Source organism: Oncorhynchus nerka, linkage group LG28 (assembly GCF_034236695.1).
Source record: "Oncorhynchus nerka isolate Pitt River linkage group LG28, Oner_Uvic_2.0, whole genome shotgun sequence".
In the NCBI taxonomy this organism is placed as follows: Eukaryota; Metazoa; Chordata; class Actinopteri; order Salmoniformes; family Salmonidae; genus Oncorhynchus; species Oncorhynchus nerka.
The window spans coordinates 48,658,363-48,675,272 of NC_088423.1; the positions used below are offsets into that span (position 1 = coordinate 48,658,363).

At 42.9% G+C, this 16,910-nt stretch overlaps 2 protein-coding genes across 4 annotated transcripts in view; one reads left to right on the top strand and one right to left on the bottom strand.

Moving 5' to 3' along the window:
* Positions 1-12,449, top strand: part of LOC115113343 (inositol polyphosphate-5-phosphatase A-like) — a 187,592-nt gene extending 175,143 nt beyond the window's left edge. Inside the window, exons 13-16 of one of the 2 annotated variants that reach the window (XM_029640877.2) lie at positions 6,568-6,679; positions 9,636-9,704; positions 10,528-10,615; positions 10,791-12,449. In XM_029640877.2, coding sequence (XP_029496737.1) covers positions 6,568-6,679; positions 9,636-9,704; positions 10,528-10,608 — 262 coding nt within the window. In that variant the 3' untranslated portion in view covers positions 10,609-10,615; positions 10,791-12,449. The remainder of the gene's footprint in view (positions 1-6,567; positions 6,680-9,635; positions 9,705-10,527; positions 10,616-10,790) is intronic. The other variant, XM_029640878.2, reaches the window with a different exon arrangement.
* Positions 12,450-13,734: 1,285 nt separating this feature from the next.
* nkx6.2 (NK6 homeobox 2) lies at positions 13,735-16,710 on the bottom strand. Of its 2 annotated transcripts, none has more exons than XM_029640879.2 (3): positions 15,908-16,710; positions 15,371-15,564; positions 13,735-14,985 (listed from the first exon to the last, which is right to left on the bottom strand). In XM_029640879.2, the coding sequence occupies exons 1-3, from the start codon at positions 16,317-16,319 to the stop codon at positions 14,737-14,739; spliced, it is 855 nt and encodes a 284-aa protein (XP_029496739.1). In that variant the 5' UTR covers positions 16,320-16,710; the 3' UTR covers positions 13,735-14,736. The 2 variants fall into 2 exon arrangements, with proteins under 2 accessions (XP_029496739.1, XP_029496740.1); XM_029640880.2 differs by having other exon boundaries at positions 13,737-14,985; positions 15,371-15,543.
* Positions 16,711-16,910: the final 200 nt, after the last annotated feature.

Sequence of the window (16,910 nt, forward strand, 5' to 3'; positions counted from 1 at the left end):
TTAGCCCTTTTCAGAGCAGAGGGAGGGCAAGCACACACACCGGCCTGTGTGGGAATATGTTTTGGCGGTGGCGCGATAATGGCGCTTGACCTTTCACTCGTGACTCAATCAGTGCAGATAATGAAATGCTGTAATCAAACAATAATTACTTGATAAACTGCTCTGGTGGCGGGTGTGGAGCCGGACCGGTGGAGAGTGTGTGTGTGTGTGTGTCAAGGTCCTGCCAGTCACTGTTTTTAAATTACTCCGTGTCTTAATCAGGGACCCCATTTACATCGCTTTGCATAAGTGACATCTGGATTTATTGTCCTTTTACACTCGGTGACTTTTGCACCTATCTATCCATAATATAATATTGAATCATCGTCTCCCTGCCGAGTGAATGAACAGGCTTGCTGTGAAAGAATACGAATGATGTTCACCTAATGGGGACATGATGAATCAAATTGCTAAAACCTGGGCATAGCGTATGAAATTTGATTCAATCCACTCAGCGTCTGATACAAGCCACTTCCTTGTCAGCGGTTAATGAGTAGAAATGGCCTAGTTAAACTTAAACAACCTTCTCCCATTCACATAACACACACTTGCACTAACACATACACACACCGCATACATACTTGTCCCCCTCCCCCTGTCAGATCATCCTTGTGCTCCATGAGCAATCAAGCACACAATGATTGTTCTCGATCACATAGCCTGCTCCGGAACAGCCCCTCACCATCTGTGAGGTTATTACTCCCCTTATCACAAGCTGCAGAGGCCCCCTGCACGCACGCACATACACACATGCTTGCTTACATTCAATCTAGAAATCAATACTGTTCAATATGGTTTATTCTATAAATTAATCCTGCATGTGGAAGTCTTTGTCCACCTATGTAATTGGATAACCATAGCCTAGTTGCTGTAGGTCAGTTAGCATGGTGCCGGGGATAAAGATGTCATCAAACCCTCACTTATTTTAGTTTTGGGATCAGGGTCGGTATACTCAACGCGTCTCAGCGGAGGAGTGCTGGTACAGGATCAGTTTTGCCTGTTTAGATAACAATGAGTGCGATTGTATGGACGGTGGGGGACTGAGCTAAGATCAGCACTACTACTCTGAGACCGTTTATGAATACAGGGCCAGAGCTGTGTGTGTGAGGTTGTGAAAATATGTAGCAGCGAGAGAGAGAGAAAAAATGATGATCCTCTTTCACCTCCACCAGGCTGCAGTAAAAGCTCAACCACCTCAAACTGGAGGTTCCATTCCATTTTTAGAATAAGACACTATAGTGTTATTGAGACTGTACATTATTTCAGTGTGTGTCCCGCACGTTCTCGTGCATCATGTTTGCATTTCTGGAATGTGCTACAAGCTGTAGATATAATATCGCTCCAGCTTCAAGAAGCCGTCTGTCAAAGTTGGCCCGTGACATGTCTAAGCACTCGGCCACCGGGGTGTGGAATTTAGCCGTAGCCCGCGAGAGTTGTACCTGGTGCCAGCCGGCTGCCGCACGCTGATAGGCTGCGAGGGTATCCCCATTCACACAGAAGCACACACACTCGTACACACAAGTATGCTCAAATGCGATATCGGTTGGAGTTCAGTAGTTGGGAGGGGGGCGCAGTCTTTCAAGACGGGTTTATAAATTGGAAACGAACCTTGTGATAAACATAGTTAGAGCCCCCCCCCCCCACAAAAGATGATATTACAAAGACTATCATCTTTGTAACAAACGACAGCATGGACCCAAGACTCAAAATAACTGAATGGTGTACTTGAAATGGTACAATTCTGATTATGTTTGCTGGAATAGCATAACTAAGGTAATCTCCCCAAAACATCTGAGGAGGCTGAGTAACTTATGTTATTCATATATTTTGATTGATTTTAGGAGAATGCTTTTAGTACTGCCCGTTATCTGATTTATTTGCTCTTTTTTTTTTTTGGTCTAAGATCGATGCAAAAATGTAATCTAAACCTGGAGCGGGGGGAAATTCAGTGAACAATGAGAGAGTAGGGGAAGAATGTATTCCTGCTTTAACCAGATTACCCTGAATGGGCTCGGAGGGAGCTTTTGAGCGACATCAGACAGACTGCGTTCTAACTCTATCAGTGTACAGCCCCAATGAGTCGACTAATCCGAGAGGGAGGAGGAAAGAGGGATAGTGAGAGTGGAACAAGAGAAGGAGGGGAAGACACTTGAGCTAGGAAGGATGGCTCCAGTCCCATGAGTCTGTGTTTGCCAAGTCTAGACAGGCCAGGGGCGAGAGGGGCGAGAGGAGCAAAGTGGCCAGGGGGTTGCGAGGCGAGGAGGGCCAGGGTGTGCGAGGAGGAGGGCTGATAAACAGTTGTCTCTTCACCGTTTGGTGTTTAACAGGAAGACGGGAGCGCCCCGGGACCAACCTTGGCATGTTAGCATACATTTTCCAAACATGGCAGGTCTATGACGATGGGCCAAAGACTGTGTGTGTGTGTGTGTGTGTGTGTGTGTGTGTGTGTGTGTGTGTGTGTGTGTGTGTGTGTGTGTGGTAGTGTGTGTGTGTGCCCTTGTGCATCTGATGGCCAGTGCAAGCCAAGTGAAGTCCTGTCTACTGCGGTGGAGGCGCTTGACTGTTTATGGGGTACCAGAGATGTCCGTTAGCAACTGTTTCCTTTAGCGCCGCAAAAGAGAGATTCTAAGGCACGCACACAGCTGATATTGTTTGCTGGAGTGTCAATGAGATCGTGCGTTATCACACACAATCAGCTGAAGAGGAACATTGTTTCACACTCTCAACACATCCATCGTTCTAACTGCTGGGGATCCATTGAAAATGTGGAAGGGGCTATTGTAGGATATATATGTACAATGGCCGTGTGTCTGTGTGCTTAATCCCTGGGCTGATGCTTCGCTGGGATGAGAGGGAGCCTTTTGTTTAAATGGCTCTGGTACAGAGAGGGTTAAACAGACGCTCAAGACTTCCTCCTGAGTGGAAAGGGGGCTGCTGAATAGTTGCAGCTCTTCACCGATACAGAAACTCTTGCACAGAGTGTAGTAGTCTGTCCAACACACACACCACCTCTGAGCAACCTGTGGCATTTGACACTGTGTTTGTATTGGGCCAATGTTGTGACGGAGAGCTCTCCAACCCTGAAATGTGGAGCAAACATTCAGGGAGTTTTATTGATAGCCGTTTGTGCGGCTGATCTTTGTGAATGAAAATTGAGGTGTGTCGCTCCTCGCTTCCGTCTTTGCTTTGCCAAGCCTCCCCTGGTAACGGTAAACAAATATGGCGGAGTGGGAGAGGTGAGTCATTTGGGAGGGAAAAAAGTTTTCTTTACCGTAAAAAGAAAATAACCTGACGGCTAAGCCAATCCCTGCGTCCGTACAGCCCCCTCGACACCGAGTCATGTGACATTAGCCCCATGATGCCCCTCCTTACCTCTGCCTGTGTGTCATTCATACTGTAACCAATCTTATCTCTGGCTCCCTGCCCTGCCCATATTCACTAGTTTATATTCCCTTCGTTAAATACGGGCACACTCAATTGGCCCCTGTTTGGCTTGTCACTTATTTGTCATTATGTAAAACAAGATAACGGAATTTGGCCAGGAGATAGGAAATGTTGGACACAACAGAGCGGGGATGGTGCTCGACAGTGCTGGGTGACTGCAGCTTGGGGACAAAAGCTCCCAACTGGCCTGGCCCGGCCCATTTCCGCTCTCTCTCTCTCTGGATGGTGAGGCTGAGTGATACCAGACCTGGGTTCCAATAATTGAACTTCCTTGTGCAATGGAACCAGTAGGATAACTGCAAAAGTGAAAACGCAAACCCCACCCATCTGGCACGTTTAGAGCCAACTCTAAAAGTTTTTGAACCCAGGTCTAACTGACACACAGTAGGGCTGGGTTTCACGTCGCCGATGCTTGGTACTGCTCAAACACACGACTGACCAGGCTTTTCACACTCACCAGAAACAAATACTATGAGTGATGTTGCAGCAGGAAGTCGAACATTAAAAACACACATGGAGAATGAGTAATGGTGTGGTGGCTTCGAGAGACATGTTGGATATGTGGAAGTTCCCCGTGTTGAGGTTTGTGAACTTTACACTAGAGGTTATAACCCAACAAAAGAGGACGTTTTCAATTGTGTGCAGGTGCACATTTTGACTTCCTCATTTCCGATGCTTCCTGTCATCCCATAGTGATTATTGGTTGCAATATAAGCATTGGCAACAGCTCACGGCTCCTTATAACCACCTTTAGGAATGCATGTGAATATATTCACAGTGCACTATGCATTACCTACAGGTGGTTCATAGAAGCTGTTAGCAGATCTGCTGGTGAACCTCTGGTCTAGGTAGTTAAGCCAGTTGCAGCAGCACCACAGTAGCCTACCTGAGGGACCGAAGTTGGGCCGGCGGAGTGTGTGTGTGGGTCTCCGTCTCACAGCGAACATGGCAGACTCATACACACAGGTGGGCGATTGTTGAGTTTATCAGCTCGGCCCCGTTTAATTAGTGTAATTAGTCTTGCTGCGGGCAATAAGAGACCGATAGGAGCTGACGGGCTCCGGCCGCACACACCCACTAGCCCCGTTTGCTTTCAGATACGTTTGTATCTGCGCTAATCGGACACATTAATCACACAGGGCTCCCCAAAGCCGCCACTGATGTTTGCTGTTGCATTAGGACCTGTTATCTCAATTGGAGCCATTGGAGGGTGCGGTGAGAAGGGGAGGAGGAGTATGGGTAAGACTGCCTGCAGATAGACATTATTGTTCAATTGCCATTGTTGAGTATCGCTAATCCCCTTATACGGTGATTAATAACCTTTTTCCCGATTTGTTATTTCATTATCAAAAACAGTTAGGTAATATAGTGGTTTTGTTTTTTGTTAATGTGCTCCACAGCAATTTGCTACGATAGGTTGATACTCCCTTTATTTCCCTTACGATAGAGAGATCGCATAGTCATTTAGGGCCAGTTCACTGTATGGACTGAAGAGTCTGTAGCTAGGCCAGCCACTGACGATCGAGCCACTTTGATGACGCTGCTCTTTTCCTCCCGCACTCTCGCTTTACTGTCTGAGCCCTCTCTATCCCCTCTCCTCTCTCTGCTGCTCGGCATCCCTCGTCCTATTCTTCCTCTCGTCTTTGAAAGACTTTCATCCGGAGGATCCCTCCATCAACCCTTCTTTAGCATACCAAAACCTGCTGCATTTCCACATGCTTTAACGTGCCATTCATGCTAATTGGAGGCTGGAGGCTCTGTAAAGGAGCCCTCTCTGCAGGCCTTTTTGTTCACCCAGGAGGGGGGTGCTGTGCGCTGGCCGGATGTGGGTACCTCTCACCCCCCTCTGCCCCGCCCTGGTCCGCCCTCCCGTAGTCCCCAGTCTGTGGTCGTACTGGTCGCCATGGCACAACTGTAGCATCCCCCCTTGTGCTGTGGCAGCTGTGTGTGTGTGTGTGTGTACGTGCGCGTGTGTGTACGTGCGCACCTCTGGAGGTGTTTACCAGGCCTCTGTTTGCGCAGTTGGATTTCCTGCCTGGCTGCCTGAGAGTGACACAATCACCCTTCATGGCTTCAATGTGACAGTGTATGGCCTGCCCTGCACAGCATGGCTGGTTGGTTGGCCTAAAGAGGTGCCTGTGTGTGTCGTAGCAGCCACTAGTTAGCTAGGTGAATGTATCCGATAGCTGTGTGCTAGCAGCCTCTCATTCGGACCTAAGGACACATCTGACTGACTGGAGAATACTGGGAGTGGGGGGAGGTCACGTCACATTATGGTGTAAAACACACGTGCATACACAGGAAGATGTATGCGCACACAAACATACACACACGGAAACATAATAATCGCACTGTTACTTTCAAGTCTTCTAACGCCGTCACCTGAGCGTCTCGACAATGGAGAATAATATCAGACGGCTGGGGTTATTTTGTCATTCGTTTATTACTGGCCCCGGGGAAACGTGTGTTGCGTTACGCCACGGTGAGCCCTGTGTGTAGCACTGAAGGAGCAAATTGGATTGGTATTACAGTATGTAAACCCGGTCCTATCCTGATGAGCCGCACAAACAAATTGGATTGGTGGCATGTAAATCTAATGCAGTTTGATGAGCTGTAGGGCTAAATTGAATTCTCAACAATGTAAATCTGCATCGGCTCGATGAGGTTCCCGGCGGGCCCGGGCTACTTAAATCATCCGATTGTTCCTCCTGTTACCAGATACAATCTCACTTGGCCATTTGCCACAGCCCTAATCTCTTTTTGATGGCTGCATAGGGATGTAGAGGGGGAGGAGGGGGGGGAGAGTGGGAGAGATCCACTGAGCCTGTAAACATTTCTCTGATTGAGCCATCCATGTGTGTTTAATCAAAAGATGATTTCCAGACAGTCAAAGCTGTGTATCTGATTTAGATTCAGTGTTCTCTCCTTTTCTGTTCTCTAGCCCCTAACTAAGAATCCCTTTAACAATCTAATTTAGAATACACAGAATTGTCTTTTTGTATTTCTTCCTCTTTATTAACACAGAAGTCTTGATTATTGTATGATGATGGTGTGTTTTTTGGGGGGGGGGGTTTGTTTCCACAGTTATCCGTACAGTGAAGACAGCAGTCAGGGAAAGCAGTACATGAACACTAGATGCCCTGCCTGGTGTGACCGCGTCCTTATGTCTGCCACAGCTAAAGACCTGGTCTTAAAGGTGAGTTTTTAAGAAGCCTAAGACACATACACACGGCAATCTGCCAAAAACATTCATTAGCAGACCATCACCCCGGGGTGTATCCCAGATTCATGTAGAATCTTGGATTGCCAATCGGGGATAGCGTCACACCCTTGGTCTATGGCATCTGCTCTTCCTCCATCCCTCTTTCCTTCACATTCTGTCTCAACTTCTTCACCTCTCCTCCATTCTCTCTCTTTCTTCAACCCGCTCTGTTACTCTCACTTCTTCTCTCTCTCTCTGCTCTGCCAGCCTCCCAGATGGAGGGATTTACTGTGTGTGAATATTCATACGGTGAGTTTAAGCCCAGGGTCCACACAGACAGTATATATGTCCCCTATCTTCTAGCTTGCCAGCGAGCCATAATGGCCCTGTAAAGACAGAGATCTTGTGCTCCCTCTGTCTGCTCTTTCTCAGAGTCAACACAGTGGCAGAACCCAAAGCTGTGGCCCACCACCCTGCCTAAATCCAGAAGAGGCATTGTAAACTCTCAACCAATCTGCCACCACTCCCCTCCCTCCCCGTCAACACGGCACCAGTTTGGGCTCCAGACTGTTGTCTTTCCCCTGTTGTTTGCTGGATTACTTGAAATATCTACCATGCTAGTCTCTCAAAGTTGTTCACGTCTGACTGTGATGTTTAGAGAACAAGGCGGATCTGGGGTTGGATAATGCAAAACTGTTTCTAAGACCTCTTCAGCACTTGGCATCTTCGCAAAGTGCATCTCTTAACATGTTTACGATCAGCCTAACTTACCATTTTCCATGTAACCACAACTTTAAGAACTGCATCCTTTTTTAGTAAGTTTTCCCTGTTGGTGGCGACTGTTGTCGTAAAAAAAATGTTTTGTGTAAATCTGTCATTTCAGTTTACACGGAGGTGTCCCATTTTTTTTGTTGTTGCTTTAATCAGCCCAATGAATAGATTGAGTTTGTCCACCTATTTGATTACTATGCTTTTTAAGATGACAAGAGGAGAAATGTATTGTGTATGAAAGTGCATACTCACACTTGATTAAGCTGGAGATGGTCCATGACAATAGAGCTGTTGGAAGGCATCTGGTGTGATAAATGAGACTAGATTACACCGGCGAGGCCAGCTGTAAATTTAAGTGAAGGCAGCCACCTTGACATGGCAGGGCAGATGTTCAGTAGGCACAAAATTGTCCGAAATGGGGTGAAACCGAGAGAAACAGCCTGAACATGTCCACTGCAAAACGTTTTGCTACGGTGTGCCCTATTGAACATGTCCCTGTACGGGGATGAACTTGCCGTCCATGGCGACGAGAGAATCTTTAATGAACACAACACCAGAGCATCCCTTCCTCCACAGGAGCACCTCTCTTCTGTACTACTGTAGTTGTTTCTGCTGTTTATCTGATGGTCTGGGGGTGTGCAGGAGTCTCTAGGATAAAAGCCCGGTCCACTTCACAGTGGGAGTCTGCACACAACCACACTCACATCTCTGAGCTCCAGAACACAGAAGGGAGGAGAGGAAGGAAGTTGGCTTTCTAAAATATAACAAATCCATACTAGCCTTTCTTCTCATTTGCTGTGGCTTTACAAGAAGGTTTGGCTAATCCCCCTTTCCAAAACACTTGCCCTCATCATTAGTTTTTAAAAAAGAGACAAAAAGGCTATAAATTGTCCATAAATAGTAGTTCTACAATTATTTATTTTCTCAATTACAGGTTAAATGCTTGTAATGTAGGGGGAGCCTAACGTTAAAATGTTCACAGATTGGCTGATGATGCACTGAGCATACGCACGTGCGCGCACACACACACACACACACACACACCACAGACAAACACACACACACTCAGTCACTCCAAGACAGCGTTACAGATTGTAGAGACATGGGCCTGAAAAACAGGCGTCCACGTGGCATCGTCTATCATGGCACGGTCGGTTAACTCGCCGCCATGTTATTTTCTGCTCGCCGAGCCCTAACACACCAAAGGTTGCCCGCTGCCTGCGCGGCACAGCGCCGGAGGGTGGATGTGCGGTAATGAATGCTCAGCGGAGCGAGCGCTCTGTTTCTGCCGGAGGGCCCCCGGTAATTTGTTTATCTGTCTAAAGATTATGCAGCTCGAAAATCCACAATTTGATGCTGTCTTTGTAAATGATCAAGTCTCTATGTGATGAATGTATCCCGGGCTCCAGGAGTCAGCGACTTATGCGTTTGGCAGGCGGTTGGGGAAAGTGCCGGTGCGTGGCCCTATAGAAAGGTAGAGTGAGGTACCCGGTGCACGCCAGCGCACCAGTGACCTTAGACTAGCAGGATAGGTTTGAAGTTAATTTGGATTTAAGTTTCTGGTCCATTCTGAAGCTACTCGTTGTTTCTTCTCAAGTGGAAGCGCTGCGCTCACCTAGTCACAACTGACGGCTCTCAGGCTCTTTAAAAAGTCTTCAGATCTACCAGAGAAATGATTTATTAAAGTCTAGGAGGTTTATGTCTGTGTTTTGACACTTCCTTTGTGTGAAATATGGAAACGTGATTCATTTATATGCTGTATGAGCTCATTTGTTTGGGAGGTAAATATGGTCTTGGTAACTGGTTTCCTTACAGTTCCTGTCCATTCACTGTATTCAATCTTCAAGTAAAATGTGCAATATTGACTTTCTGAAGTTGTATTAACTCTGTTAAAACTCTGCTGTTAGTTATAAATCAGTCATATGTAATCAACTGTAGGCTCCTTCAGGATCAGGTTTAATGACACCGCTTGAAATGTCTAAGATAAGAATTTTCTTGTAATAACATTGTTAAAATGAAATCCGAATAATGCTTATTTGACCTCGAAATGGCAACAAATAAAATTATTTGGCACACTGGGAGGAACATTTTTCTCTTTCGATGATGTTTTAGTTATTTGTTGACATTTTTATACTACTGTTAATATAATTATTTTCGTGTATTTTATTTTTTTTCTCAGCCTGAAAATGAGGAGAAGAACTTGGTCTATGACAATATAGGGCCCAACGTCTGCATGGGGGACCATAAGGTAACATCACAGGCCTATCCCACTTCTGGGTTGTGTTGGGTTGTTTTGCCTGTTTGCGGGTATGGGTGGTTGTCTGTCTGTGTATGGATTTGTATGTGTGAAATTGAGTACATTATTTCATCATGTTCTATTGTTTCAATTGAAAACTAAGTTTGCACTTTGTTGGAATTTGGGATCTCCAGACATTTTCAATGAATGGAATTCAGTATAGTCCTTGATTTGAAAGAATATGACTAGTACCAACTACCTTACCTTATCATAACCAAAAACTAGTACTCCACTGGCCTATTACTGCAATTGCCTATGCATGTGCCTATAATGAAACCAAAAGTTGGCTGTGAACAGTCATATTGTGATCAGAGGCTATTTTGTCATGCTGACTTTATGGATAGTATTTAACATAGTCCCTCGAGTCTGTAGTGTCAGACAGTGGCTGTTAGGCTGACAGAGAGAGAGGCGCCTTAAAGCTGAACTTCTCAGTCTTTCATCATTACTTACTGTGGACTGGACAGTAGTGTATGTGTGTGTGTGAGGGGACCTGGGTACAGAGAGATACTCCACCAGACCTAGGCCAAGAACCACATGCACCCGCTAAAATCACATTCTGCTATGTTTACATTTTTTCCAATGTAGTTAGCACGCAGGTGAAAATATGTGCCCCCCCCCCCCCCCCCCCCCCTGGTATGTGAGTTTAGGGTGTGTGTCTTTGTGCGTGTTTGAGAGCTTTAAACTTGTATTGGCCCCATTTGCCTTTGACCCTTCACACTCAGGGCAGGACTGCTGCTAACTGGCTCATTTGTCTCTGTGTCCCTCTGTCTGGCAGCCTGTCTACCTGTCCTTTCGTTTAACAACCGGGGCAGGTAAAGCTAATGCAAATAAGCACAAGTGTTGTAACGTGCAGTGATGTCTTGGTAAATATTTTTATTTATTATTAATAAATGATAGATTTTTACCGTCATTATTATTAATTAGACTTTGGTTTCCTACATTTTTTGCATTGCATTTTTTTAGTTGTTTGTTTAATACATGCCTGACGCTGAGGCATAATTCTCATTGCGTCTGTTTTTTTCTTCTTTATTTTGTCAGGGAAGTGGTGCCAAAGGGTGGAAAAGATATCTGCGTGAAGCGCCTCTGTGAGAAGAACACGAGAGTTGGACACAGGATACACACAAATGCCACACACACACACACACACACATACACTGAAGACCCTATACAGACTTTTCAGCAGTGCTGACCAGTTGCAGTCGTTCTAACACCTCATTCATACAAGCTGTTGTTTTTCCACACAACACGTCAGTATCTGGACTACCCACCCGAGACATGTTTGCGATAAGACACATCTTACTGACCTCACAATTGCGACGCACCCTATTCCCCCAGAGAAAGGAAGGACAACTATTTTCCATGTCACAGCCTTGTTGCCAAAACTCTAATAGAAATTAGTCATAACTACATTATTTTAGATACCATATTTGCAATTCTTAGGTACGCCTCTAATATAGAAGCTACTTCCATACAGTGTGTAAGATGTTTTTAAAAAGTGCAATGCAAAAAAAATTGTATATCTATATTGTTAGGCTTATTTGTACATTGGACAGTATAACATAGAGTTGTTGATGGTTTTAGTGCTGTTCTCTCTCTTCTGACCAAACTGTGTGGTCCCACTGTTTTAGAATAGATAAATATTTTCACTTAATTTCATTTTTATTTTATTTTCTTGTTGTTTTTTTTTATTTGTCATTGCTGACTTGTGTGCATAACACTGCCATGCCTCACATCAGCTGAATCTCATTTTATATACTGTACTTTTTAAAGAGATAATTTATCATTCTTACCACAATTGTTATGCTGAAGTATATGGAGACAATATGGCTGCTGGGTGTTTCATCAGCCATGACCTTTGAATCTAACATTACAATGGAGAGAAGAAGAAAAGAAAAACAACTTTTCAGCCAACATGATTTATATAGCCTATCCAAGGATATTTTAAGCAGTGCCATAGACCATGTAAGTATATAAGATATTGTTTCATATATAGCAGTCCCACATTATTTCATTATTATTATTCTAACTTATTTCTATGTTATAATATTATGGTTCTGAATGTGATGTTTTTAGATAGGCTTGAGTATCTATTTTTGTTACTGCATTATGGTGCCAAGTATTGTACAAAGAAATGAATTGTATAAGAGTTAACATAAAATAGTTAAGTACCAACTGATAGATAAAGGTATTGATTATACATTGTAAAAAAAAATAATAATACAACAACAAAAAAAAAACGCTAAAGTCGGTAAAGACCAGGAAGAATTGCTTTTGTATGTAGCCTTCAACAGCCTTCACAGCAATGTTGCAAATTAAGGTCCTCTCATCGCTCGTTCGAGCGTTAAAAAGCGATTAGGGGAGGCTGTTGATGAAACGTGAAGGTTTCCTTTTATTGATTTAATTTACTACACTACAGAGTTCAGACTGTGTGAAGCCGTTAGATTGATCCAGGATTTTATTTTTTTTCTTCATCTAAATCACCGCAAGTGGAAATGATTTTGTGACTGCCGCTGAATTTGTGTCGTTTTAGCAGTGTGATTTGATTCGTAGGCAAAAACTGCTTGTTTTTCCCGCTGGTCACGTGATGAGAAGCTGCAGTTCACTTCTTTCAGCAGATAGAGATTCTATACCCCATTGACGTCATGGCCTCTAGTGTTGGTTATGCGGTTCTCAAGCAATAAAACCATTAGAACTCAATGGATGTTTTGTCATCATTCCACCGCATCTATCACTTCAGCATTGCCTACCGCACAACAAGATTTATTAGGTCTTGTTATTTGTAAAAACTTGCTCAACATGCATGCGTGGCCACAATCGTACAGAGGCTAGGTGCACGTAGAGATGACCGTTTTCAAAGATGTTCGTGGTATCACATCAAGTTAACCCATGCAGCTTTAACGCCTCGATCACACCTACAGAGTCATCGCGCAAAATGAACGCAGCATCATCTGGACATGTGTGCAACAAAATTTCAACGTTCACCTTCTGCTACCATTTCTGTCAAGCCGTTCGATACATCCAATGTGTGCTCCACAGAACGAACTGCATCTGTAATACAATGGTGCAAGGCAAACACGGCGTTCCATTGAAATGGGTGTATTTCTTTCTTTTTTTAACCAAAATGCTATGACGTTATCGGTGTGATCGAGGTGTAAGTCTCCACTTTGGTAATTCTAGTCCTATGGATATTGCAGCTAGACTGGCTTTCTAGGCCTATTATGCTGCGTTTACACAGGCAGCCCAATTCTGATCATTTTTCGGTCTTTTGACCAATCACATCAGATATTTTTCAGAGCTGATCTGATTGGCCAAAAAGTCCAATTAGTGGAGGAAAGAAGGTCAGAATTGGGCTGCCTGTGTGGACGCCGAAAACATTTTCCCGTGTTAGACATATATAGAAAACAGTTATGGATTAATGAAAAATTGCCAATTTCTATATTTCAAGTAAATTAGAACCAGTGCATTTATATAATAACCAATAAATGTAATAGCGCAATAGTGAAACGTGGTATCAGATATCTGAAATGCATACAAAATACAGTACAATATGCAGTTTAATTAATTAGCCTGTAGGGGCATAGCACTATGGACATTTTATATATTTTTTCTGAAAATGTGTTGATTTGTGCTTTAAATATAGCCTACATTGTAGAGTAGTCATTCTCTCTCCTATTTAAGCATGAATGAGCCCGAATCAATCAATATGACCAAAAGTCCAAACTACACTTCAGAGCGTTAGGTCCAAAGAAAATCACTATTTCAAAATAAACTTTTCTGAGATGTGTGAAGTATATATACTTTAAAAGGGATAACGTAGTCTACACACTTCAAACTCTAATAATTGCAAACAAAGTAGGCTATAATTTGGGGTTGTAACGCAAACATATGGAGGCTATAACCTATAAACAACCCTCCATTCCACTGATCATATCTGGGTTTGTGAATGTAGACAATTTCGTTTTTGAAATGTTGAGAAAATTGAAGAAAAAAATACGGATTTTATATGTAGCCTATATATTCATGGAACTCCCTGTATAGACATTGCATTGTTTAGGCCTAATCAACACCATCATTCACAACACCGTTGTAAAAAAGAAAAGTATAATATTGAGATTAACATTACAAGTAGTCTAATGTCAAGTGTAATTTATAGTTTGTCCTTGTTGGCCAATTTCACAAGACCTAGGCCTATTAGTTTAGTATAGGCCTATACTTTCACCAACGCATCTAACATTGAGCTATTCCATCTTGCGTAAGCAAGGTTTACAAAAGTGATCCAAAACATCTCAGACTGTCTTGGATAGAAGAAGCAAACAGGTTTCCGTTAATTATCATTTATTAGACCCGTTTTCTCAGTATTTGAGTGGGTCTCGATCAATGTCAAAATACGTGGTTATTCAATGAAGAGTAATTTCAGTGAAGATAAACTGTTCAAAAACAAAAGCTTGTTAAATAATTTATTCATAATACGTTTTTTTTCTTCCATCTTCGCAGAAGTAATAATACTCTCTTATTCCAACATAAACGATGGTCCAGTTCTCTATCTTTGTTTGATGAGGTAAAACATAAATTCCTTCAAATTATAGAACGGAGTTGAAATCGTTAAAACAAGCTTTTTACATTATAATTTACAACATTTGCATTCATACATTATGTACCTGTATTGAATTTAGAATGGTAAAAGGTGGAGAGATGGGTAACATTATTCGGCAATAATATAACAAAATGAAGCTATAATATTGCGAGGGTATATGCTTATCGGGATTTGCGGGAAAGGCTGCCATGTCTTGTTTACATCGGTTTAATAACATAACTTACTCAGTAAAAAATATATACATCTCACTTACATTTTCGTTTGTACAACATAAATCATTCACACCACCCATCAGCGCCCTTTCCATTTGAACAATTTATACCCTGGTTAAATTAGCTTTAGAAGCACCATGGAGTGTTTCAGTCTCTTCACGACAAGTCGTCACTGTCATCACAAGGTGTCCGAGCTATTGCTGCATGGACTGATCAGGGAAAGGTTTGTTGCCTTGTGCTTTTTCAGAAGTCTTGTGATTTTTTCGTCGTCTGAATTAGGGTCCAGAGGTTTGTTGTACTCGTCATCATCCTCATTGTCCGAGCTTTCCTTCATCTTCTCAGTTTCAGAATCATGTTTCTTTTTGGCTGTTGCCATTTCCGCTGCGTGTCTCTTTCGCCATTTGGTTCTCCTGTTTTGAAACCATACCTATTGGGAGAAGCAATAACATACAATTAAACACTTAATAAATACAATTATAAGGCATACCTAGTGGGTAGTAATTATTCTTCCAACATAAAAGTTATTACTATCTGAGTTGGAGCCCAAAAAAACATGATGTTACTAATAGCTCCAATTGCATAATAATGAAAACATAACAGCATTAGGCAAATACCACCAATGTTAACAATATTGGCAATAATAATAATAATAAGCCTGCTAATAATAATAATAAAAATAATAACTGAGAAAAACACATTACACACAGAACTGCCACATACCAATTTTAATTTTAAAACGATTAACATTTAGGCTTATAAATGAATTAATGTAAAAAAAAATATTTTAAAAAGACTCAAATAATGATACACACCTTGACTTGACTTTCAGTCATTCCTAAAGAGTAAGCCAGTCGAGCTCTCTCTGGGCCAGCAAGGTATTTCGTCTGTTCAAAGGTTTTCTCCAATGCAAAAATTTGCTGTCCAGAAAAAGTTGGTCTGGAGTGTTTTTTCTTTCCATCCTTGTCGAGCATCATGTTTGCTTGAGCTACAAAAAAGATTGAAGAGTCTAGTCAAAAATATGTAAACACAACAGTGATTAGTATTTCATCATCAGTAGTAAACAGTTGTCACGAGTTTACTCCTGGAGAGAGACATCGTGTTGACTATCATAGCTAGGCTTAGAATATGAATTAAAACGGAAACCAATATAAATGGATAGCCCATCGAATTCGTTATGTATAGGTAGTTAATATAAGTTATTTACAAGAACCAAAACATAGGTTACCGAACAAGTAAACAAGTATCCTAGGCTATTCAAGAGATGTCTACATTAAAAAAGTAAAACATAAAGATTTGTATAGCTGCATTTAAAAAATGTTGCACTATACACAGCCAGATAACAAGCGTACCAGGACAGGGCACTCGTGGATCCCTCCAAGGGGAGCTCTGCATCACTCCAGGCCAGAATATGGGTGCTCTTCCTGGGAGATCCGTCAGGGGCTTCGGGTACCGAGAAACGGCTGCTGGGTTAAAGTACATTCCTGCGGTGGCCAAGCCGTTTATCCTTGGAAAGCCCGAGAGCAGCTGTCCAGCTGAGTTGATAGGTCTACCCAAGATATCGCTAATTCCATGTGGTGTCCCCAGGGCAAGCTGTGTGCTCAAATTATTGAGAGAAGGCGCCTTGAAGCCCGCATGATTCTGCAAAGTGTAGGGAAATAAAGACGTCTTCATCTCGGTCATGTTGTGCAATGCTGCCAGCGGTGTACTGCCTAGGACGAAAGCACTCTGCCTGTTAGCATCCATCTGCCCAACAGCTAACATTTGGGAGCATGAACCACCAAATTTGCTCGAGTAAATATAATAATAAACCGGAGAAAGTAATAAATATAAAGGCGCTGAACTGGTCGATAAGCAAAGGCCACTACAGGAGCTTCTGAAGTATATCCTGCAGCCACTGAAGGTTGAAACTTCAGAAAACAAAAACACTTCTTTAGGAGAGAAATTATCTTGCGTTGTCGGACAAGAGTTAGATTTTTTTTGTAAATGTCTCTCCGGTTCAGACTGTCAATAGTGCGTTTGCCGCATGCGTCCACATCGAGAATCCTCTAGCAAGTCGAAGGATCTGATGATGTTTTTTAGTGGTTTTGATGGTGACCATAAGGGTCGGCTTTCTTCGTAAATTGACTCGAACTATGGCGTGAGTGAAGCGGGATGCACTGATAACCGTGCAGCAACCTGCATGCACATATTTCCCATTGGATAATGTTGAGGGAGAGAGCGCTCTGATTGGAGGGAACACACTCGGGTACTTTGCATGTGCGTCCCTTGGACAAAGCCACACTCTATCAAGATCGTCTTGTACTGCTATTAATGATGCATCATACGGTAGAAATCATTGTTTCAAGATTTGAC

Bases quoted from the DNA above. Each gene is read 5' to 3' on its own strand.
- nkx6.2 (XM_029640879.2), bottom strand. From the start codon at position 16,319: ATGTTAGCTGTTGGGCAGATGGATGCTAACAGGCAGAGTGCTTTCGTC. The intron at 15,565-15,907 runs GTACGCTTGTTA...ATTTTTGACTAG, and splicing joins TCCACGAGTGCCCTGTCCTG to ACTCTTCAATCTTTTTTGTA. The intron at 14,986-15,370 runs GTGTGTATCATT...TTCTCCCAATAG, and splicing joins TGACTGAAAGTCAAGTCAAG to GTATGGTTTCAAAACAGGAG.